The 24,372-nt window shown below is 37.7% G+C and overlaps 1 protein-coding gene across 13 annotated transcripts in view; it reads left to right on the top strand.

Moving 5' to 3' along the window:
* The first annotated feature begins 1,080 nt into the window (after positions 1-1,080).
* EXOC6 (exocyst complex component 6) overlaps positions 1,081-24,372 on the top strand; it is a 101,917-nt gene continuing 78,625 nt past the window's right edge. For 5 of the 13 annotated variants that reach the window (XM_087964211.1, XM_087964209.1, XM_087964215.1 and 2 more), the window contains exon 1: positions 1,082-1,329. In XM_087964211.1, the coding sequence (XP_087820337.1) occupies positions 1,214-1,329 (116 nt within the window). In that variant the 5' untranslated portion in view covers positions 1,082-1,213. Of the gene's footprint in view, positions 1,330-7,382; positions 7,502-24,372 lie in introns of those variants that run through there. The other 8 variants (XM_087964214.1, XM_087964213.1, XM_087964219.1 and 5 more) reach the window with 3 other exon arrangements.

Below are 24,372 nucleotides of genomic sequence, written 5' to 3'. Positions count from 1 at the left end.
CTTCAGTTGTAAGTTGGGAACTATTTGTGCTCTTGAAAAAAATCAGAGCTTATTATATCTGGGTTCGAAAACTAATGCAGATGTAAACAACAAACAAATCAATAAACAGATTTCTGCACTTTAGCTCCCTTCAGTGGCCTCAACCAGGTTAAAGTCCGGTCATCTGGACTCTAAGCTGCTGAGACAGCTCTAAACTTTCATTAGTTTTCTCACTGTTTTAGAAATACAGTACTTCTCGGTAAATACAGTGCTGCACTGCACAGTTTTGCAAAACTTTTGATTATTTCTTATTAAATATCTTCCCATTTGAGTGAGACATCGGGGAACAAATGTGCACGTCTGCTTTAACTCTGAACAGTAGCAGAAATATAAAACCTCAAGTTTGTGATGCAGTTAGGTAATTTTAGAGTTGTTTAATGTAGCATGAAATAGCAATACTTTTATCAATCTTGACTGAACTAAAAAAAAAAAAAAAAAGGCTGTGTAGAACAGTAGCTGATTTGACCTTGAATACGAGCCCAGAAGGAGGTAGACTGGGAAGTCAGAAAATATCCAAAAGGCAATCCCTCCACCTTTTTCATCGAAGATTGAACTTAATTCAATGAAGCCATTAACTTTTACTTTATGATCTTATGGAATTCCTATCCCCTCTTCTTTAAAAAAAAAAAAAAAAGGCAGAAGCTGCACCTGAGATCTCCAGCTCCTCCTACTGGTGGTAGGACTGCACGGAATTGCATATTTCTAAAATCACTTTTCTTGATTGGAATGGACTTTCTCTGAAGATGGTGGATAAAAGTTGAAAAAGTGGCATTATCTAACTGAACAGAGAAAGAACCAGAACTTATCCAGAAGTTAAAAATGTAATTACTTTTAAACCAACATCTGCTTCCTCTTAAATTCATAAACTCTTCCATTTCACTGTTACACAAATGCCTATAAATATCTATTATTTTAATGGATGCATTTTACATTCTTTTAAAAACAAGTATCGGATTTGGCTGCAGAGAGGTTTTAAGCTCAGGGCCGCAAGCCAAAGGTTACCAGTCAGGAAAGAGAAACAACAGCTGTGCCGTTCGCATTGGTGAATAAGAGAAAATCTATAGGACTACCAAGTCATACCAAGGTCTGTTTTCCCTTGCTGATGGCAAAACAAATGTGATATTAAAATAAAGAAAATCTTCACTTGCTGGTTGGAACAATTTAATACTTCACTATGGCAACAAACACCAATCTACAAAGATTTAATCTGGAAGAAAACAAAGATAATGTATATGAAACTGTCCTTGGTGAGATTAAATATTTGGAGCTGCCTTTAGGAATCACTTTAGGGTAAGTACCGTACTGTAAATAATTCTTTTATTCTATTGATTCCTTTTTCCAGTTTTTGCTTTATTTGTTTATTCGTTTATTCTTGTTACAAAATGCAGAGCTATCATGCCATTCCTACTGACCTCAGTGGGGGTTAGACCTGTTTCTAAAGTAGTTCAAAATTGTACCTCAAAATTGCGACATAGCACTTGGCTACAGCGAATTTCATTTCTCTCATTATGTTCACAACACTGATGTTTAATTAATTTAAAAGGCTGTTCTTTCATCCATGAGACTTTATTTGGCTTTCTCTTTTAAGTCAGTTTTGCTGATGGTAGATTGTGGTGGGATTGAAGTATATGCAAGTCCAATTTTGTCCCTTTTTGTTATTTTAAATCACCCCACTCCCTGCACGTAACTTTTTTGTTTTAATTAAAACTTGTGTCTGCTGCTAATTATAACTCATGGAATAAAGTACAGCATTCTCTGATATTCCTTATAGCAAATTTATTACATGTTAAGATACAGCAGTCTGAAATAAATAGGAAATATTTGTATTTTCATGGTCATTTTATATATTAAGTTGCAAGGCATGACTCTCAAGTTTATTTTTAGTACCTGCCAGACTATTTTAAAATAGCACAGTGTTACTTTAAGTATCAGTTTACTGGAGAAGTTATATTTATTCCAAATCATGGTCCTGGTGAATTTTCTTCCTGTAATAATATATAACATCTTATAATATGAAAAAGGGATAAAATAATTTCAATCATTTTAATTCTGATCAAACCAAGCAAATCAAGCAGCTATACTGAACAGTGGCTATGCTTTTCATTCTAGAAGGAAGAAGTTTTTTGGGTTTATACTTTCTTTATTTTAATTGTTTCTTTCTGTTGTCACTTTTCTCATCTGGACAGAATCAGGTTAAGTGCAAGCCATATTAGCATAGTTGGGTTGCAAAAACTTATTTGCAAGGTTTCTATCTCACAAGACTTACAAAATTGGAAATCATATACATAGATAATAAGTATTTCATATTGTTGGCTTATACATCTTCCTACCATCCCAATATGAAATAAAACAAAAATGAACAAACCATTTTAGCTAATTTTCCTTGAGCCTGGAAAATTGAAAGGAAGCACATTCTGTTTCATCCATTGGCAGAGGACAAAGGTCTTAGGAAGAACATCATTACAGGAAAGAGACCAGTTCAGCCCTTATATAGGATGCTAAGATGCAGCTTACCTGCCAGGTAGATATGCCAGCTCCTCCTGGTCCATCCCTATCCCTTTCCGTTGACCAAAGGAACAAGAGGTCATTCAAACAAGAGCTCCTTGATAGGAAGACTGGCTCAAGTAGAGAAATGCCGCCATCATTGATCACCATTCCTTTCTGTCCTCATACCTTATATTTAAGGTTGCAACTCTCACAGGAGAGTCCCCTCTTCCCCCCACCTTCCCGGTTTCTTTTTAGTTAATAGTAGACAGCCCCGTGACCTATTGGGTCATCTTTTGAGAGAAAAGTAGCGTAATCTCATGTAACCAGAATGAACATTACATTTTAGGCTGACCCTTTTTCTTTTTTCTTTTAATTCCAATGCTATATGGTGCCATGATCACCTAAAAAGAGTATATATCAGAAATAGCAAAATAATTGTAGTGGCAAACAAACTTCAATAAGACTCTATTTACTTATCTAAACAGATAGGCAGAATAAGCTACCCTATTGATTTTGCTCATGGGAAGCTGGCGTAAAGTGTCCGAATTAATGGTCATGTGACTGCAGGGACACTGCGACGGCCACAATTTTGTGAATAAAACTGATATAAACTTCATGGAAATTTCATTTCCACATAAGAACAATGGATCTTGGATTTTTTAATGCATTAAGTTGGTGGATTTTAGGTCTCTTGATTCAAAAATGGTTGCCGTATATTGTATTGCAGAGGTCCCCCTTACTAGAAGTGGGCGGCTGCCAGTTCGCACCAGTTCTGGCAGACCGGTAGTTAAGATTAGGCGCAGTTCGGCGAACTGGCAAATCCCACCATTGGCTGGCCCCGGCCCTGTCCATTTCTTAGTCTGTTTTTGGGGCCATTTTAAGGCATTTTGGGGGCATTTTCAGCCCCCTTTTCAGGCCAAAAACGGCCCTCAAAATGGCCTGAAAACGTTCCTCAAAAGACCTGAAAAATGCCCCCAAAACTCCCTGTTTTAGGGCTGTTTTCAGGCAGTATTTTAGGCAGTTTTCAGACTATTTTGGGAGCATTTTTGGGCTGTTATCAGGTTGTTTTCTGGGCTAAAAACACCCTGAAAATGGCTCAAAAATGGCCTGAAAACAGCCCCAAAACAGCCTGAAAACGGCCCCAAAACAGGCCGAAAAATGGGCAGGGGCAGGGCCAGCCAGTGGCTGAATCTTACCTCTTCATTTGAGGTGAGTGGCCAGGAGGCGGGGCTGGGTGTGATGAGTGACATCACCCACCCATCACATGACCAACAGGCCATGCCTACCCAGCCGAAGAACCAGTTGTTAAAAACTTGTATAAAATATTTTAAAATACTAATAATCAGCTTACTAAAAGCCAATACTCATAAAATGTTCTTCTGTTAATGTCATCTAAAAGATAGTCAACAATCAAACGTATATAACAGAGGTGGCATTCAGCAGGTTCTGACTAGTTCTGGAGAACCGGTATCGGAAATTTTGAGTAGTTCAGAGAACCGGTAAATACCGCCTCTGACTGGAGATTTTACAGTATCCTTCCCCTGCCACGCCCACAGAACCGGTAGTAAAAAAAATTGAATCCCACAACTGGTATATAACCTTATATTTAAAAAGCTACAATATTTCTCTAGTCAAGTCCATTCTAATCTTCAAAACCCAGACTCAAAAGTTGATTCTTCTATTTATCCTGTAAGAAATCTATCAATGATCTCTTCATAGTGTTGGAAGAAATATCAATCTGATTCGGTTCCAAGCTGGAAATATGGAGGCTGATTGGAAATATGATTTAATGATGAAGCAGAAGCACATGGGATCTGGGCAGCTGACCACATGCAGTTGAAAGTGGGGAGTATTTATACCTTCTCTTGGGCTTTGCACTTGAACTTCCTGTTCAAGAACATGTATTCTATTGTCTCTTGTCAGATTCACATGGGGCCATGTACAAATCCTAGGTGTTTGTCTGAGCTAAGTTTGGTTGAAGTTTCTGTGAGTGATGCAATGAAGGGGCTTTGGGCAATTCCTACTGTGGCTAAGGGCTAATAATACCTTTGTTGGATCTTGGGTGAGGGTATTTGCTTATGAATAGAGCTAGCTATCTCTTAAGTGCTGACTTCTGCTGAGGGTTATTAGGAAAGATGGGGGGTGCATTCCAAGAGCATGTTTCCCCATTTCTCATCCAGGGAAATATAATATTCTGCCTTTTTAACACTTCTCAAAATACATTTCATTCTTCTAGGAGAGGGGTGAGTGCTAACTTTCTACAGTAGCATGGAATTTTGCTATCTCATTTAGCTCCATTAATTTCAATCTTAGGGAATAGAACACCCTGCCGCTGTAGTTGTATCAAACTTTGCCTGTTTATGTAGGCCATACATAACATGCACATAAAAAACAGGCAGAGTTTGATCACACTGTAATGGCTGCTGCCTTGATTTTTTTTTTTTAACACATCTTTTGGACACTTCTGAAGAAAGCAAAGGCCAGCTGCTTCCATACAATATTATCACCCCAAAACGAGGTGAACATATGCATGGAGTCATTAGAGGTCACAACTGACACAGTTTAATTTATCTCCTAGTCCTTTACAGTATATAATTTTTAAAAAGTCCACATAGGCCCTGTCAACTTCTACCCTACATTCTGGTTATAATAAGCACATATATGATTTTTGGGCATGTTTAAAGAATAGAGATTCTTAGGCGAAAATTAATTATATTTCCTTTTTTAAAATAATACATTTCTCCTTCAAAAGAAGATGCTGTTGTCTCAAAATTAAAAGAATCTCATTTTTGAAAAAAAAGTGTTTCCAATATTTTAACTACTTTATCACCTTTGTAGGAACTCAGGTATATTCAGCAGGTGAGACCGATGCAACAAGAGGCCCCACATACCCCCCACAAAAGCCCTGCACTCACCCTCACTGCAAAGCAGCACCTTCCCCTTCAAAGAAGAGCGTTCACAAATAAAAACAGGCAACCTTCCCTTGTCCGCACACCGTGCCCCGTGAAGAGGAAAGCAGCGGGTCAACAGGGTTCAAATCACGTGACTGCATTTGTCTCAGCTTCTGCCAACCTAGCAGTTCGAAAGCATGTAAAAATGCAAGTAGAAAAATAGGGACCACTTTGGCGGGAAGGTAACAGCATTCCATGCGGCTTCGGCATTTAGTCATGCTGGCCACATGACCACAGAGATGTCTTCGGACAGCGCTGGCTCTTCGGCTTTGTTACAGAGATGAGCACCGCCCCCTAAAGCCGGAAACGACTAGCATGTATGTGCGAGGGGAACCTTTACCTTAGAAAATGTTTGGCTATCCAGATGTTGCATTATCCTCCATGCCTCTTGAAGTTCAGCAACATTTGGTTAGCTGCAGATTCCTCTCATAGTATTTATTTATTTATTTATTCAATTTGTCAATTGCTTACAAGATAATAGGTATAAGTATAAACATAGTTATGAATACATGAAATGGATACATATGAGAAAAATAAAAGAAACAATAGGACAGGGACGGCAGGCACATTGGTGCGCTTATGCACCCCCTACAGACCTCTTAGGAAAGGGGTGAGGTCAATAGTAGACAGTCTAAGGTTAAAGTTTTTGGGATTTGGGGAAGAAGCCACAGAGTCAGGTAGAGTATTCCAGACATTGACCACTCTGTTGCTGAAGTCGTATTTCCTGCAATCACGTTTGGTGCGGTTAATGTTGAGTTTGTATCTATTGTGTGTATTGTTATGGTTGAAGCTGAAGTATTCATTGACAGATAGGACATTGCAATGTATAATTTTATATACGATACTTAGATCGGACTGAAGGCGGCGTAGTTCTAGGTTTTCTAGGTCTAGAATTTCAAGTCTGGTAGCATAAGATATTCTGCAAGGAGTAGAGGAGCGGAGAACTCTTCTTGTGAAATATTTCTGGACTTTCTCAACTGTGCTAATATCAGATACGTAATGTGGGTTCCAGACTGGTGAGCTGTATTCAAGTATTGGTCTAGCAAATGTTTTGTATGCTCTAGTTAGTAGTGTGATATTACCAGAGAAAAAGCTATGCAGGATTAGGTTAACAACTCTTAATGCCTTTTTGGCTATGTAGTTCCAGTGAGCGTGCATAAGCGCACCAATCGTGCCTTCCGTCCCTGTCCTATTGTTTTTTATTTTTCTTATAAGTATCTATCTCATGTGTTCAAAACTGTATTTATTCTTATACCTGTATCTTGTGATTGACAAATCAAATAAATACTAAAATAAAATAATACTTAGATCATTAGAGATGAATACTCCAAGGTCCTTGACAGAGTTTGGATCATCAACAAGGTCTTGACTATTCAGCTTGTATTTTATTTTCTGATTTTTTTTGCCAATATGTAAGACAGAGCATTTATTTGATTTAATTGATTTAATTTAATTTAATTTATTTAAGTTAAACCTTGATGGCTTTTGACTTTCTTCAGAAACTACTCTCACACCAGAAGAGAACAGAAGGATTAGGATTTTATACCAGCGCTTCGTCAACCTTGGCAACTTTTAAGATGTGTGAATAAGTGGCTGGGGAATTCTGGGAATTGGAGTCCAGACCTCTTAAAGCTGCCAAGGTTGAGAAACAGCGCCTTACACACGACTCCCTTTTCACTCCAAGGGGGAAAAATGCATAGAACAGCATGCAAGGTGCTTTTAGAACACAGATTCAAAGCCCCCCCCGCCCCCAAGTGTTCCGGAGTACAAGGAGCATAGGAGTTGTAGTCTGACACATCTGGAGGCCGCCAGCCGCTCTGAAGGTCGCGGGCGCCCGCCCTCCTCGCCGATTCGCTCCCTTCGACTCCGCAACGGGGGTGGCCCCGCCCCCTTCCCCGCCCCCTTGGCTTGTCTCTCCGTCTCCCTCCCCTCCCATGCAAGATGGCGGAGAGCCTGCCGGAGCATGAGCGGATCCTGCAGGAGATTGAGAGTACGGAGACGGCCTGTGTGGGACCCACCTTGAGGTGAGGGCCTGGCGGAGGGCGGGGAGGGGGGTGCGGAGGCTGGGGGAGTCCGAAAGCAGGTGCCGCAGCCGCGGCGGGAGGCCGGAAACCCTCGGACTCCCCTGTTTTGCAACGCCGGAGCGATGACAGCTCGCACCCGGGGAGCCCGGCGCCTCTGCCGTGCAAAATGAAGGGGCGAGGGGGTTGCAACTCCCCCTCCCCCGGGAGTCTCCTGCCTTTCCACCTTCGTGAGGTGTCTGTGTGTGGGGGAGAAGGAGGGGGTTCCTTCCATTGAATTTCCCTATCCGTGGCTTGATAGGACTCCTTTCCCCTGCGAAGGGGAGGACCAACTTCACCCCCCCCGTTCCTCTTTCAGAAAGGCGTCTTCTTTGCTTACCTGGCGGCTCACCTGGCTGCTCACTTGAGCAGCTCACCTGGCCTCCGAAGACTCGGCCGAGCAGTCCCATCGCCGGGCGAAGCAGCCCCTTACTTTCCTCTGGAAGTCAGGGTGGGAAGTGCAGCTTCTCGGAAGCCCGAGACGGGATGCCCATTTTTTTTCAAAGAAAAATATAAAGAGCAGCCATTTCAACAAACATTCAAGTATCACTATGTTTATTGATAGATACAAGTATATACAATCAGGGCATGAACATGTCTTGATAAATCAAGTAGACTTAATTCCAATACTATCATAGGGACCAATTCATTTGTGGGGTGCCCTGTCAAATGGACATGCAAAAAACTCTCAGAGCCCTACTTTCCCTACTCCTCCGGGGTCAGGACCGGCTTGTTCAGTCTCCCACACCCGCCCTCCCCCGGGAATGTGTAAGTGTGCCAAGGAGACACTCGTTTTCTTTCCCCGTGCTTATTTCTTGACACTTCTGAAGCTTACCCAAAACAAGCTTTTGGCTGTTTCCTTTCCTTTCCTTTGGTGGAATAATTGCGCCATACAATATCTGTGGGGAAAAAGGCATGGAGGTGAAGTTGTTTCTGTAAACCTTGGTGTACTCTAGGTGTTTTGGGACTTGTCAAAACCAGCGACTTTCCTTTGGTAGTCACGAGTTCTAAATCGGCTTCCTTTGAAGTGATGTTTGACAGTTTTATTTGGAAATTAGTATTTTGCTTCTAGTGATATGTTCAGTAGTAGTATCCTATGTAAAAGAAGTGGAGCGGCTCTGTTGTTCTAACTGATTACACAGTGTTGTGTAATACTATGGATTTACATTCTACTACAAAGATATGGGTGGGTCTTTATTATCTGGAAATGGGAAGACTTCAGAATATGTAGCACTGTGATTCTCCTTCCGCTCCATCTGCATTGGTCTTGCTCCATGGAATATTTTTTTAGGATGATGCAATTACACCTTTTGTTGATAAATGTTTACTAATGTAGTACTGCTGTCATATGATTATATCTGATATCTAGAATATATGCTGGCTATATACAGTACTATGAAACTTTTGTCCCCTAACTTTCGTGCTTTCTGTTGATTTTGCTCATACAACATGCTAAACCAAAAACAATAAACAGATTATGGCTTAAAATATTACCTAAATGGAGGTATTGTAATTTGTAAACCATGCTTTATAGCTTAGCACTGAGATATAAAAACAGGTTGTATTTATTGATCCAATACTGAGGTTTTTAAGGGCTTATTTGCTGAAGGTACATGATAAATTATAAATTGAACCCATTGAAAGTATATACAGTATTTAGTAAATGACATAATTATGGATACAAAAATATAATTACTTAAAGTTATAAGACAAATTGATTCTAATTCCTTGGATATTTTTCATGAGACAATTCTAATTACAAGTAGTCCTTGACTAACAAAAGTTCGTTTAGTGACCAAAGTTACAACTCTGAGAAAAGTGACTTATGACTGTTTTTCACATTTAGACCACTGGTCACATTATCGAAATTCAGACACTTGGCAAGTGACTCATATTATGACAGTTGCAGTGTCCAAGGGTCATGAGATTATCCTTTGCAACCTTCTGACAAGCAAAGTTAATGAGGAAGCCATAGTCACTTAACAACTATGTTACTAACTTAACAACTGCAGTGATTCACCTAACAACTGTGACAAGAAAAGTCGTAAAATGGGACAAAACGAATGTCTCAGGTAGCAACAGAAATTTTGGGATATATTGTGGTGCTGAGTTCTGTCTGTAATTATGTTCTGGATAAGGTGTCCTACAATAGTTTTTAAAGTTCAGGTTTCCTAATTCATGAGTTTAGGGAGATTACTATATAAAGATTGTATGAAGGAGCTTATGCAAAGCTATATAAAGTTCATATGATTACAAAATTTATTTCAGTAGATTTTATACAAATTCCTAGCAAGTTATGCAAAAGATAAAGGTGGTTTTGCCCTGAATGTAGTAGTCATATGTGTGCAAAATAAAAATGGCCAACTCACTAATGTTTACACATTATATATACAGTATATTGTTAATTTGGGAATGAGAGCTGCCCCTTAATACCTCATGGGAAATGTAGTTAATGCCTCATGGGAAATGTAGTTAATGCCTCATGGGAGATGTAGTTTATGTCATATGGTCACATCTGTAATCCTGATTGGTCACTGAATTGATCTCTGGTTGGGTTGGGGGAAGCTTTGTTCATTCTTGCTTGGATCCCAGCATCGTGCTGGAGTCTCCCTTTGCTGTATCGTTATGGGATGAAGATAACTATCTTTTCACACTGTGAAGACAACAATGCAAAGATTGGACATTAGATGAATCTCAACATAACTGAGTTATACCTTGAGGATGCCTAATATAATCCGATAAAGAAACTTTGTATGGAAGCCTTTGTAGTGTTTAACTACCTGTCTCTATATTCAGCCAGAAAATTACAGAGACAGCATAAGAGTGAAGTGCTAGAAGTCAATGCCAAATATACTTTTATGACTTTAACTCATTTCAGACTTTTACCATAGATATAAATAAGCTAGTCCCCTTTTGAGCTCAAAATTTCTGTTACTAAGCAAGACAGTTGTTAAATGAGTTTTGCTCTATTTTTACAATCTTTCTTGCCACTGTTGTTAAATGAGTCAGTGTGGTTGTTAACTTAGCAACATGGTTGAGTGAATCTGACTTCCCATTGACTTTGCTTGTCAGAAGGTTGCAAAAGGTGATCACATGACCCTGGGATACTGCATTTTTCATAAATAAGAATTAGTTATCAAATGTCTGGAATTTTGATCATGAGACCATGGGAATGCTGCTTGCATGATCACAAGTGTGAAAAACATACATAAGTCACTTTTTCAGTGCCATTGTAAATTTGGTCACTAAATGAATGGTTTTACATCAAGGACTATCTGTATGCATTTAGCTGCTTAGTGTTTCCTCACTGTCCATTGTAATACTAGATTTTGAAGAAACCTCAAATTGCTGCCTTCTAAAACCCATCAATAACACCAAAAAATTGAACAGTAATCTTATGTCAGTGTTATGGCTATTTTAAATAATCTTACTGGAGCAATTTGTACAAATCTACCTGACATCATTAAAATAGATGCAACTTCCCCCCATTTTACTCCTATTATGAATAAAAATATTTAAAGTGTGTGCTGAAATACTTAATGCATTCAAGACCCTTTTAATTCAAATAATGTTTAACACAGGGGTGTCCAACTTGGGCAACTTTAAGCCCTCTGGACTTCACCTCCCAGAATTCCCCAATCAGCCACGCTCCCTGGAAAATTCTGGAGTTGAAGTCCACGCCTCTTAAAGTTGCCAAGTTGGACATCCCTGGTTTAACAGATCAACATATTGAACAAATATAGTTTTCTAATATAATAAACACTTTGTGCAATTAATATGCAGAAATTGAATTATTGTTCTTCACTGCAAGAGACTGCATGACTTAATAAAGTTAATATTGAAATGTTTCAACTGCAGCATTAGGAAGATGAGATAAGGATATTCCACCAAACCTGTTCTTTAATACTCATCACAAGTCTAAGATTCTCATCTTTGCAGTACTTATTAAATGTGGTTCTTGACAGCATATCATGAAATAACTATTAAACACCTGCTTTACATGAGACTTAATTATTGCTGTTAAGAACTTGGATTAATCAGATCCTTTAAAGAGCCAGTTTCATATTTTCCCTTGCTTTTACAGTTTATTTTCATTTATATTTATCTAGTAGAACTGTAGGAAATGTTATTCTCTTCACATATACAGCCTTTTAAATAAACCCAGAAAAATGTTTAGTACGGACATGTTTTTCTAGATTGTTGGTTTAGGAAATGGAAGAGTGGAGAACTGTGTTTCTTTACTACGGATGAAGAGTCCTGGAGTATCCCTTTGTAGTAGTTGTCTCTCAGGATCAGTCTTAGTACTTTTTGTCCTGAGTTTCCAATATAGTTTTTATTTATTTATTCAATTTCTATATCTGCTCACCTCAATCAATGAGTCTGGATGGTTTACAATTAACACAATAAAACATTTTCAAACAATAAAAACAATAGAAATCTAATTAAAATATTCAAAATAAATATGCATAGCAACCGAGATATTTGGCTAGTTAACCATAAAGCCAGGAAACAGTCCTTAGCACATTTCAGCATACCAGGCTCTTGAACACAGCCAGGTTTTAGAGCTTTACGAAAAGACAAGAAGGTTGGGACCATTCTAATCTCCAAGGGGAAGTTATTCCATCAGGCAGGGCTACTGCAGAAAAGGCCCGTCTTAGAGTCCCTGCAAGCACCACATATGGCCTTTGGCTGATGGGATCTGCCACATGCCCATTCTACCAGATCAGGTTTGACAGTCTCCAGTCTTCCCTTTCCCTTTGGAAAAAGGTGATCTCTTGGGTAGCCTGGTCCCAAGCCATGGAGGGAGACAACCAGCACCTTGATGTGCACTTGGAAACATATGAGTAATCAATGAAGCAGTGATATTACATGTGCTATATATTTGGCACTATTTACTACACACACAGCTGCATTCTGCACCAGTTGACGTTTCTGAATGCTCTTCAGGGACAGCCCCATGTAGAGTATGTTGCAGTAGACTAAACAAGTGGTTACAAGGGCATGATTCACTGTGAGGAGGGCCTCCTCCAATAATGTGTGTAACCGGCACACCATCTAAAGGGGTGCAAAGGCTCCCCTAGCTATGCTTGTCATTTTATCTTTGAGCAGGAGCTGTGAAACTAGGAGGACCCCCAGATTGAGCATTGGATCTGTCTGGAGTAGTGCAACCCTCATTCAGAACTAAAGATGGAAGAACCTTATTTCTGGAGGGTCCAAATACCACAGCCGCTCTTGTCTTGCTAGGGTTGAGTTGGAGCTTGTTTTGCCCCATTTAGTCCCCAACAGCCTCCAGATAGTGGGATAGGATGTCCATGGCATCATTCAAGGGTGCTGGGGTAGACGTATACAATATATCTTGGTGTCATCTGCAAATTGATGATATCTCACCCCAGACTGATGGATTACCTCACCCAGTGGCCTCATCTGAATTTAAAAGAGAAGGGGACAGAGAACCAAACCCAGAAGCGCTCCACAGAGTAGGGGCCATGGATTGGAGATCTTTCCTCTATTAACACTGACTGGAACTGGCCTGGAGAAAGGAGGAAAATCAGCACAGTACAGTACCACCCACCTCCAATTCCCATAGCCGGATCAGAAGGATACCATGATTGATGATATCGAATGCTGCTGGGAGGTTAAGAAGAGCCAAGATGGATGGACTATCTCCATCCCACTCCCTCCAGAGTCATCCATGGGTGTAATTGGTGCTGTGTGATTCTTCTTCACTACTTTTATTTAGCTGACAATTCCAGGTTGGTTTAAATTATTTTGAATGTAGGTACCATGGCCTTACCCAATCCAATTCTTTACTGGGTTGTGCACTAATATTATTACATTTATTTGTAATTATTGTGTTATTTTGTTCTGTGGTACCATACCTTAGTAAAGACTCTAAAGATAATGATGATGCTTGATCCCTATATTGGGTACACCTGTGCCAATTTGGAATTTTGAGCTTGTCAGGCCTGTTGTTCCTGGTCTCCTGTGGCTGCCAAATGATGCTTAAATATACAATGGCTCTTAAATTGCAGTCCCAAACTCTGTGAAACCCATGTTTAAAAACTAGAACATGATTAACCATGAAGTCAACAGGAATTAAGCTTAACTCAAGACTTTGATTTTGAAGAGCGTATGCCTGCTGTATAGGGATTAGTTTAATTTTACAATAATTCAAGGCACTTTCCCTAGGTACAGCATATATTTCAAATTGGAATTGGACTCACTCCAGGTTATTCCAGAAGGAGGAACTAAGTCAGTGCCTGGTTAAATTACATGCATATGTGATTCTGTGTGTAGATGTTGGCATGGGTGTTGTTTTCTGATTATAAACACATCTTGTGATATATTTCTTTATGCAAATTATGTGGGTGATGTCTTAACATTCTGAATTTTTTTTGTTTCACAATACAGAATGACATCAACATGTGATACCTGTTGGTGAACTCTGAGTGTTCAGTGAGCTTCCGAAGTGTCCTTAGTTATGTATCATAATAGTTTGTTGGTCATGTTTGTTGAATAAGCCACAGTAGACCCAGTTCAGCAATCACACTAAGCTATAAACCAGGGGTGTCCAACCTTGGCAACTTTAAGACTTGTGGACTTCAACTCCCAGAGTTCCTCAGCCAGCTTTGCTGGCTGAGGAACTCTGGGAGTTGAAGTCCACAAGTCTTAAAGTTGCCAAGGTTGACACCCCTGCTATAAACCATGGTCTACAAACCAGAGTAGTTGAATGCTAAGTCAAACTTAAACAAATCACATTTTGGATAGTGTAAGCTGAGTCAATATGTTTTGCTTTTACAGTGAGAGGAATAGTGCTACGTTAAGTTGATATGTACCCGGCAATTTGTTTTGAAGTCTAGCAATTTGTAACAGCCTTGGGGGATATTGTTAATGTGTTATTCCCCTGTAGTTTTTGCAAATTATAATGAAGCGCTCTTTTTCAACCTGGTAGGAAAAACTTTAGCTATAGAAGTGCAGTAATTATCAGATGCAGCTAGTAATAGAATTAGGAAAGAACTATTTTATTTAGCAAACCGTACAATATTCTAAGAATGTTTTCTTGTTGTTTCCCCCTCTAAAATTAGAATCAAGGTTGCACTTTCTTACACTAACCTTTCCTAATCTGTCAACTTTCATTATTCATAGCCAGCATTTAGACTAGAGCAGTGGTGGCAAACCTTTTTCGGCTCATTGCGCTCGCATGCCAGCACCCAGAAGGCAATGCGTGCTGGCCCCTACCCCACCCCTGCGCGTGCACGCGTGATGCCCTTGCCACGCGCCACTCATCTGCGCATGCGTGGTCAAGATTTTATACTTTTATAAATTGCAAAATGAATTTCACACTTGACTTCTGTGTATATAAATTTGCTTGAAGTAACTGTTGTTCTTATAATTCTGCACAGGATTGCAATGCAGTATTTGAAATAGATTAGAGAGAACATCAGAGGGAAAAAAATGTAAATGTTGTCAGATTAGTGTTGGGTTTATTTGAATAACACTTTTCCAAAACTTACAATATTTGAAAAAAAAATCTGTAAATCAAGAATGGATACATAAAGTTTTATTTATTTTAAAGATATCTATATAGTTGTATCCCCAAAAACTGCCTTCCCCACAGTGCGTTAGCAAAACTTGATGTCAGAATATCCATATCAGGAATGTGTTTTGGGTGAAAAAAAGCCTAATCTAAATATATCTAATTTACTTATACAACCCCAATCCCCAAAAGTCAATGATACTGCCTCTACTGCTTTAGCAATTATAGGTTTCTTTTTTGCTGTAAATTATGCATACTTTTTTTTCACTATGCTGGTTTAGTAATTAGTTGTAGGGCACATACTGATTATTTTAAAGCAGCTACTATTATTAATATAGGTTTCTTGGCATCAGGCTATTTGGAAATGTTAAAATGGTCCAAAGAGATGCTATACTGAGTTTTAGGTGTAACCATTTACTTTAAAATGGGAACTGCATAGTTTTGGTGATCAAGTATAGCAAGTTTAAACAAGATTAAATGTAATGCGCTGCCCACAGAGCACCTGGGACTGACCTGCCTAAACATGTACACTATATCCAAAGAGATCATTTTACTGTAGTTTCATCAGTTGCAGTAAATCTTTATGGGAGTGCTTGTTAATTAATTTATATAGCTGTTAAGGTTAGTATTACAATTGGATGACAAACCATTAATATAACACAGTCCTCTTTTTCCCACACCTGTCCAAATCAGTCACTGTTTGCTCAACAAATAGTTGACATAATATTTCATAGCAGCCTTTTTCAATCTGATTCCCGCTAGGAGTGCTGGATTAGCCAAAATGCCAAAAATTTTAATCCATCATTGCTGGATAGCATCAGTTTAAGGAAGCCTGCTTTACAAATTTGAATTTTAGATAGGCTTAAACAGAAAATGTAGATTAAAAACAAATCTATATAATCTCTTTGCTCCATCACAGGAACACCTGTAATGTGTTTTGTGAACACATATCAAGAGGTGAGGCAGCTCAAAGGTGATTTAAGATGCTGTGCTCTAGAAAGTGGTGTTTTTTCTAATATTTTGTCTTAAGATGCTACATGCAATGCAGTACATGATGAATCTTGGAAAAGTAGTTTTGAAATTATATATTCCAGTCTGGTAATCTTGTGCCTCTAGTTCAGAGGTCTCCAAACTTGGCAACTTTAAGACTTGTGGACTTCAATTTCTGGGAGTTGAAGTCCACAAGTCTTAAAGTTGCCAAGTTTGATGACCCCTGCTCTAGTTGGTCTCTGTTTTCTCTGTGGAACAACTTCTTCAGTCCTCTTGACTATAATAAGAACACTGTAGAACTTGTGGCCAGAAAAAAAAAAAGAACTTGTGGCCAGAAAAGTCGGTCTCTTAAAACTTCTGTTTATGTTTGATTCGTTGTATGGTTGACCTAGTAAGCGGTCAAGCAAGCAGTCAAGAGTTAATGGTTAATATTAAATACTTGGCCTTTCACTGCAGACATCATCAGAGAGCCCTCTGATTTTGGCTCCTATCTAGTGGTCAAACAATCAATATGTATTAAGATATCAATAAAAAAAATCTAGACACCAGTATGATGGGAAAGAACAAAGATGGGGAGTCAGTGCATAGAATAAAAAGGGAAATTTTACTTTGGCACTTCTGAAGAGAACCAAAAAAACTTTTTGGCAAAGTTTTCTCTAACGGCAGAATCAACATGTACGACAAAAACGCTTGCTAATCCAGTCAAAGAGAAATAGATAACTCTCATTTTCTATTATGACATAGTCAACAGATACACATTTTTTCCAAAATGTTCCACATAGCCTAGAATAATTTTTGAGAAATAAAATTGCTTTATCTCCTTTTTTAAAAAAAAGTGCATTCAGATGACAATTACCCTTGTTTCTTGTTAAGGATTATGAGCTAACCAGGATTACAAGTGGTTTTGAAGTAGAAAATAATCTGAGCATTCTTACTTTTAACATAATACTCTTACTATATAATATAGAGCAGAAGATTCTGCATGGAGTCCTGTGGGCCAAAATAAGGTAAACTGGAAACATTTAGGAATTATTTTAAAGTTATTTTAATTTTGCCCATTGAAATGATTCTAGGCATCTATGTGCATGTATTGATAAGACAGTTGGAAGAGGTTCTTTTCTCGCACATCTGGGACAGTAGTCATCGATAGTTGTTGAGTTTTTTTTTTTTTTGCTACTTTTGATTCTATCTTGTGCCTGCCTTAGAATTGGAAACTAACTGTACTGGCTTCTCTTGTGACTTCAAGAGTTCTTCAAAATTTCTAGTGCATTCCAATTTATTGTGTGTTGAATTAAAGTTTGTATTATTTCAGCTGTTGAAGATCAGAAGAACTGTGGTTGAAAACATCTGATAGGTCCTAAGGCAGCGAATATATTTTTGTTTTGTTTCATAAGACACAATTTCCAGTGCATCAAGAAGTACAGTGTAGCCATTTGCAAGCACATATCAATGTCTAGTGGAAGACATTCTATTTTAACATCTGAAGTAAAACACACACAGAATCTTACACTATGCTAGCAGTAAGATCAGTGGTATTATGGGATTATGGAAGTTGTAGTTTAAATTTCAAGCCCAATACCATTTTTCTGTTAGCTTCACAATGAAAAGCACAAAGAAACAGAGCTAAGAAAATACATTGATCCTGGGAGGCCAGTCATTCCTTGTAATCATAGTTAATGCATTATGCATTGCAGTGACTAAATTTGCGAAATTAAATATAACCTTCATTTAGGTAAGATAGGTTTCAACTTCAATCTTGAAGACATCTTCTGCCAGTGACTTTCCCCTTTCTGCTTCCTAAATCCACCCCAAGATTTGGGATGCATATTTTGCATCCCTTGGTGCTTTGGTGGTGCAGTGGTTATGCAGTACTACATGCTACTTCTGCTGACTGTCGGCTGCTTGCAATTTGGGTTGACTCAGCCTTCCAGCCTTCCGAGCTGGGTAAAATGAGGACCCAGTTTTTTTTTTGTGGGGGGTTAATATGCTGACTCTGTAAACTGCTTAGAGAGGGCTGTAAAGCACTGTGAAAGCGGTATATAAGTGTTATTGCTACTCTCATGCTTCTGTCTTAGATTTCCATTTCAAGATCTTTCAGAGTTTAGTATTTTGTCCTTCACTTATCCGTACTTAAGTTTTCAAGCTCTCAGACTTTCTTCAAGCTCTTTCAGGTGACCGGTAGCTTCATCCATAATTGTTTGCTTGATAATGGTATTCTACTTATTACTTTACCTTATGGTCAGATGTTGTCATACAATTTAAAATATGGAGAAAACCCTATTACTTTATCATGGCAGTTTACTGAAATATCAAGTTTTTATATTTTTATAAATGACAAATGTCATACTTTTACTTGGCTTTAATTAAATTAGAAGTATTAAGTATATCCTCGCTAGATTTGTTTGAATCTTCAGTCCCAATTTTTGACAGGGAACTGTACCAACTTTCTTTAAGTAGATTTATTTTCGAGCATTACCTTATCCTATATAGTGTTCTTGCAACATGCCCACAAAATTCCTTCTAGAAAATTACCCAAGAAACTTTGGCGTATGAATGGGAGGGAGATGCTTCTAGCAGTGATCTATTCCATCATGGGTGAACATCACTGGATTTGAACTCTAATTCAGATTCATCCCAGGGGTGGGAATAATGGAAAGAGGTTTTTTTTAGAATAAAGGTTGGTAAACCTTTAAAGAAAATGCTTAAACGTTTAATCTTAAAACTTTCACTCTACTTAAAACAGAGTGAAATAACACTTACAACGGAGTAGTTTTCAGAATTCTTTTGAAAGTATAGTTTCATCTGAATTTATTCACAATGGCTTCATTTAAGGTGACACAAGTAGCTAAAAAATGAAAACTTTAAAAATATGTATTGCTTTCTGAAAAAAAAAAAGTGCTTATTGTATAAATTGGTAAGAAGCACAAAAGCTTGGCAGGAAGAGGCATCTCCTTGCCTGCCACTGTAAAAACAGGAAGGAGGAAGTCCATTGCAAATCTGGGTTTACTGATTATCAGGTGACGTTACACTACAAAGGATGTCCATTAACAACTATCAGTGAGATACACAGATTATCCAGACTGAACAATAACTGCTCTAATGTCATTATTACAGAATATTGACCCTGGTTATAGGAAGCAATGTTAACTAACAAACTGTACTCAGCCCTTCCTGCTTGTAGAAACAGGATACTATTAGTGAGAACAATTCACAGAAATTGCACATACAGGAAAAAGTGACAAGTCAAGTATAAAGAACTAAGATTTATACATTCTTTCCCCGTTTGCAGAATTTAAGCGAATGCCATTCTTTCTGCATGTGGTAATAGAACAAAGTGATTAAAAAATAATAACAAACAAGGGATGGGATGATAGGGATCGCAGATAAAGGCTGCACATAGAAAACCTGTTACAGAATTAAGAATATGTCCTTATTTTTTTAAAAAAGCTGATGGATAGCAGGAAACACCTGGACATTATTTTATGAAGTATTTGAGATGATTATATATTTTTTTTAAAAGCTCACAGATACAGAGTATTAGCATCAGGAGTCTGTGGCTTTGGTAAGAGAGAGTGAGACTTCACGAGGTCAAACACAACCCTGATGTGACCCTCAATAAAATCAAGTTTGACATTCCTGCTCTAATGCATAAACAGGTAGTCCTGGATTTGCAGCGATTTGTTTAGTGACTATTCGAAGTTAAAATAGCACTCAAAAAAGTGATTGACCATTTTTTCATACTTATAAACGTTATAGCATCCTTATGGTCATGTGATCAAAATCCAGATGCTTGGCAACAGACTCATATTTATGACCATTACAGTATTCTGGGATCATGTGATCACCTTTTGCGACCTCACGAGCAAAGTCAATGGAGAAGCCAGATTCACTTAACCATCATGTTACTAACTTAACAACTGTGGTGATTCACTTAACAACTGTGGCAAGAAAAGTCGTAAAATGGGGCAAAACTCACATAACACATATCTCTCCTAACAACAGAAATTTTGGACTCAATTGTAATCATAAATTGAGGACAACCTGACTGTTTTTCCTTAATGATTAAGATATTCATATTCCACTTCATATTAATCTCAAAAGTGTTCCAGATCAGTAAGTTATGAATGTGTGTAAGGGTTAGGCTTATTGTTTTGGCAATGTCCAATATTCATTACTCAGGTACTATTTATTCTGTTGAAATGATTTTTAGGGAAAATTATAGTGACCGATTTGCTCGATTCACTTTTAAAAATATACATTTTATTTTTAAAATTATACTTCAATATTTTAGTAAGAAATTAGTTGGTCTGTAACATATACTATTTGACATATAAAACCTGATAGGTATGCCTGCCATAGAATTCAGTAAAGGTAATGTTTGACTTACAGCCACAACTGGAAACCAGAATTTCCATTGTTGAGCAAAGTGCTCGTTCAGTAAATCACACCTGATTTTAGAATCTTTTTTTTTTTTGCAAGAGTTGCTAAACAAATCACTGCAGTTAAATGAATAATGTGGCATTAAGTGAATTTGGATTCCCCAACGACTTTGCTTGTCAGAAACTGGCCAGGAAAGATGCAAATGGTGATCACATGGTCATGGGAAGTTCAACCTCATAAATGCTTGCCAATTTTGATCACATGACCCAAATTTTGATCACATGACCATGGGGATGCTGCAATGGTTGTAAGTGTGAGGACCAGTCATAAAATATTATCTTCAGTGCTGTTGTAATTTCAAACAATCATTAAATTAATAAGTGTAAGTGGAGGACTACCTGCAATGTTTTGGGTTAACTTTATTGAATATGCCAAAATGAATGGTTTCATGTCATGTAAAGCTATCGAATCACACTTTTCAAATCAAGGGAAAGGCTACATTTAAACCTTGAATTAGAATAACCAGTGAATAAACCCAACCAAAGTTTGCCAAAAAAGAAAAAAAAATAGAATCTTTCATTTCTCTGTAAAATTCCAGAGAATAGGGGGCAGAATGGTTGAAATGAGTGTGTGGCAGGTGCATCTTCTAACCTTCAGAAATGATTCCCCAGAGGCTTTCTAGTTACAGTCTTTGAAGAGGATGTTGCTGCATCTTGCGTATCTCATAAAAGTTATATAGATACTTTCATGTGTAAAAATAAGTCATAGTTTAAAGGAGGAGGATTTCAAAACCCCACTGAGTACTAGAGTTCTGCAAATTTCAAAAGTGTTTCAGCAAAAGTGTTGCAGACAGCTATTTCTGTCTCTGATGCTCTTGAAAACAGCTGACACTTTTTCAGGCCTATGCAAAAAAAAAAAAAAGGCTGAAGGGGGAAAAAACACTGTTGCTTTAAGGAATACAATTATCAAAATTAATGTAATTTTTAAAGCGGCAGCACCTTTTTCAGAGTTATTGAAATGTATACCAGCGAGGTGTTGTGCTTGTTCAAGATCTGAAGACTTCAGAGTTATTTTTTTAAAGTGCACATAGCGTATCCCACTGTCTTTTGACATCCGTATGGTGTCTGTAGATAGGCGCCATATACATTGTCTGTTGAACAAAATAAAAATAAAAATTCAACTCATCTCTTCCCTCTGCCAAGTCAAAAAGCCTTGAATTACACCTTATGTATCTGGAATTTTGTTATGCTAAACTGATGGAGAAGATGTTACCACAAACATGTAATTCTTCACAAAATAATGCTTTTTTTTATTCATTAGATTCAATTTCCATAGTATAAACAGCTACTTCACTGTATCAAGCTGGCTGTTTTTAATCAGCTGGGGCCAAACTGAATTGCTTTGACACATAGCTGTATTTATTTCCACATTTAAGTCTAGTTTGATGTATGATTTCTAGTGCTATCTAGGTGTATTGGATTAGATGTATCTCCAAATCATTTTCTTAAAGTACAAATCCTGTTTCTGTAAATAGTACTACAGTGAGGTAAAGGTTACCTTCCCCCCACTTTCCCAGGGAGTCAAAAATTAGACTGATTATAGGAACAATGATCTCTCTCTTTTTCTATTGCATTTTGTTATCTTCTACAGAAATTGACAAGACCTGATGTACCCAGGATTACCTGAATAGAAATGGATTTAATAGGGGGCTGCAGAAAAGGAACAGATTTTACTGGTTAAAATTGAATCTGTACTGATTTGAAAATAGGTTTAAAAATATCTGTGAGAGTAATGTGAAAAAGATGTCACAGTGGTTTAAACAAATGAGACTTCTTATATCTAAATAATTAAAGAGAACATTCAAATAAATTAGAAGAGTGACTTGGAAAGCTTTCTTACAAAAGAGACATGTTAAATTAGTGAAGAAATTCCTGAGAGGAGACAGAAGAAATCAACTTCTGGGACATAATAGAATGGAATATATCTCTCTATTTCTATGTCTCTATCTCTCTGCCCCTCTGTCTGTCTGTCTGTCTGTGTGCATGCATGCATGTTGTAGTTTCTGTAGCTATTAATGGAACTTATTTTTTGGCCCAGTCCGTTTGATGATACTTTAAAGCTTTGTTCATAAATAACAGATAATATAGCTCTAGCTGTTAGAAAGTGTAAATTGGAATAAATACAAAATGGATATATTTGATTAAGGTGTGTGTGTGTATGTGTGTGTATTAGCATACATGGATTCTGATAGATGTTAAGTGTCCAGTCATGGTTTGCAAATTGGACAGCCATAGATAAATAGCCGCTGCCAACCAATAGTTACTCATGAGAGATGAAGAAAATGAAAATGTTCTTTTTAAAAGGCAAAATATTTAAAAAAAAAAACCTTTGACTTTCAGTATTACCATGTTTTTTGAATGTCAAAGGAAATAAATTACTTTGTTTTTCAGATTGCTGTATGTAAAGCATTCAAAAAATTCAAAAGGAAATGCAGTATTCCAGCCAGATCACAAGATGGCAGTGATCTGCTATTAAAAAAAAACACACTAATGAAATTGAAGCAGAATTACTGCAGGTCTAGCCTGAAGTATGGAAGGCAGAAATTATTCCCAGTTCACTAGCTGAATATTAAGGCAATCATGCTTGACACAGAAAACAGAAATTAAAATGCAATTGCTTACTATATATGTTTCCTAATTTTAGAGAAATCATAGTTTCCGAAGCAAGAAGCTCATTTGCTTCAGTTTTCTGAACACCCCACCTTCTTGGAGGCATGACATTTTAACCAGTAGCTGTGGGAAATGAAGCTATCCTTTATATATGCTAGTCTTGATCCATAACTTCCCTTTAGAGTTCGGGACTCTAATTTTAAATATTGAAATCCTTTTTTTCCCCTTCCAGCAAAGGAAAAAGCTTGGGAACACTAATTTTCTATAAATGACAGAGCATCTCTGTTCAAGGAAATAATACATTTTGCACCTGGCAAGTGCGCTGCAGTTTTGTGAATGTCTAGCACGTAGACTTCATTCACAACATGCCCCTTTCTCCATTCACTCTTTTTAGTAGTTTCTGTTCCTTCTCAGCCTGAGTTGCCCTTTTCTTTTCACAGAGACAAAGAGAGGAGAAAGTGGCCTACCTGTGATTATTCAAGCCTGGTTACATATAAATATTGGGCTGCTGCTTTTCATATTTAGATTTTTGTGCTGGTAAATACCTAAAATAATTGGGCAAAATGCAATATGCTGTATGAACAGAATTACTGCAACACTATAATTATTCGATTTCAGGTTCTGAGAATTGTGTGCAAATTTGCATTTTCTTTTCTGTTTTTGACTCATTTTGACGTATGAGTTGTGTGGCTACATCATGATTGTATTCTGTGGCTGCTCACCCACTAGGAAGAGAACATTTACTCTGGTTGATTTCACTGAAGCCTTTTCAGATTCTAGCCCTAGGGGTAATATGAAACAGAAATCCATTCATGTCAGTTTCCTGATCTGTTCAATGTAGCTGATTTGGCATCAAAAAGAAAGAAACATTTAATTATTCATCAGATTTGTTAAGGCTGCCCAGCTCCAAGAAGATTACGATAATATGGTAAGCAATAGAAGAAGAATCAGCAAAGGTTCTAACTGAGCTGTGTCATCAAATCTGGAAAACAATCCAGTCACCAACAAATTGGATAAGGCCAATTTATATTACAATAAGTGGGGGGGGGGGGGGGAGAGAGATATTTAAATGTACACACATGTAATGATTAACTTCATGTAACTGATTTTCTATGAGTGGTTACTTTTGTCCTGTCCAATCAACCTTTCTTTTGTATTTTCCACATAGTCAATGTGCTGTAGTAGTAGCCCTAGAAAAATAAAAGCAGCATAGAAATTCTTTAGAAAAAATAACAAAGACAAGACATAATGTGAGCTCA

The sequence above is a fragment of the Notechis scutatus genome, chromosome 4 (genome assembly GCF_049901735.1).
Source record: "Notechis scutatus isolate UNSWTSFEM ecotype Mainland chromosome 4, rNotScu1.2, whole genome shotgun sequence".
In the NCBI taxonomy this organism is placed as follows: domain Eukaryota; kingdom Metazoa; phylum Chordata; class Lepidosauria; order Squamata; family Elapidae; genus Notechis; species Notechis scutatus.
Note: the sequence above shows the minus strand (reverse complement) of the source record. Positions and strands in the feature narration are given on the sequence as shown.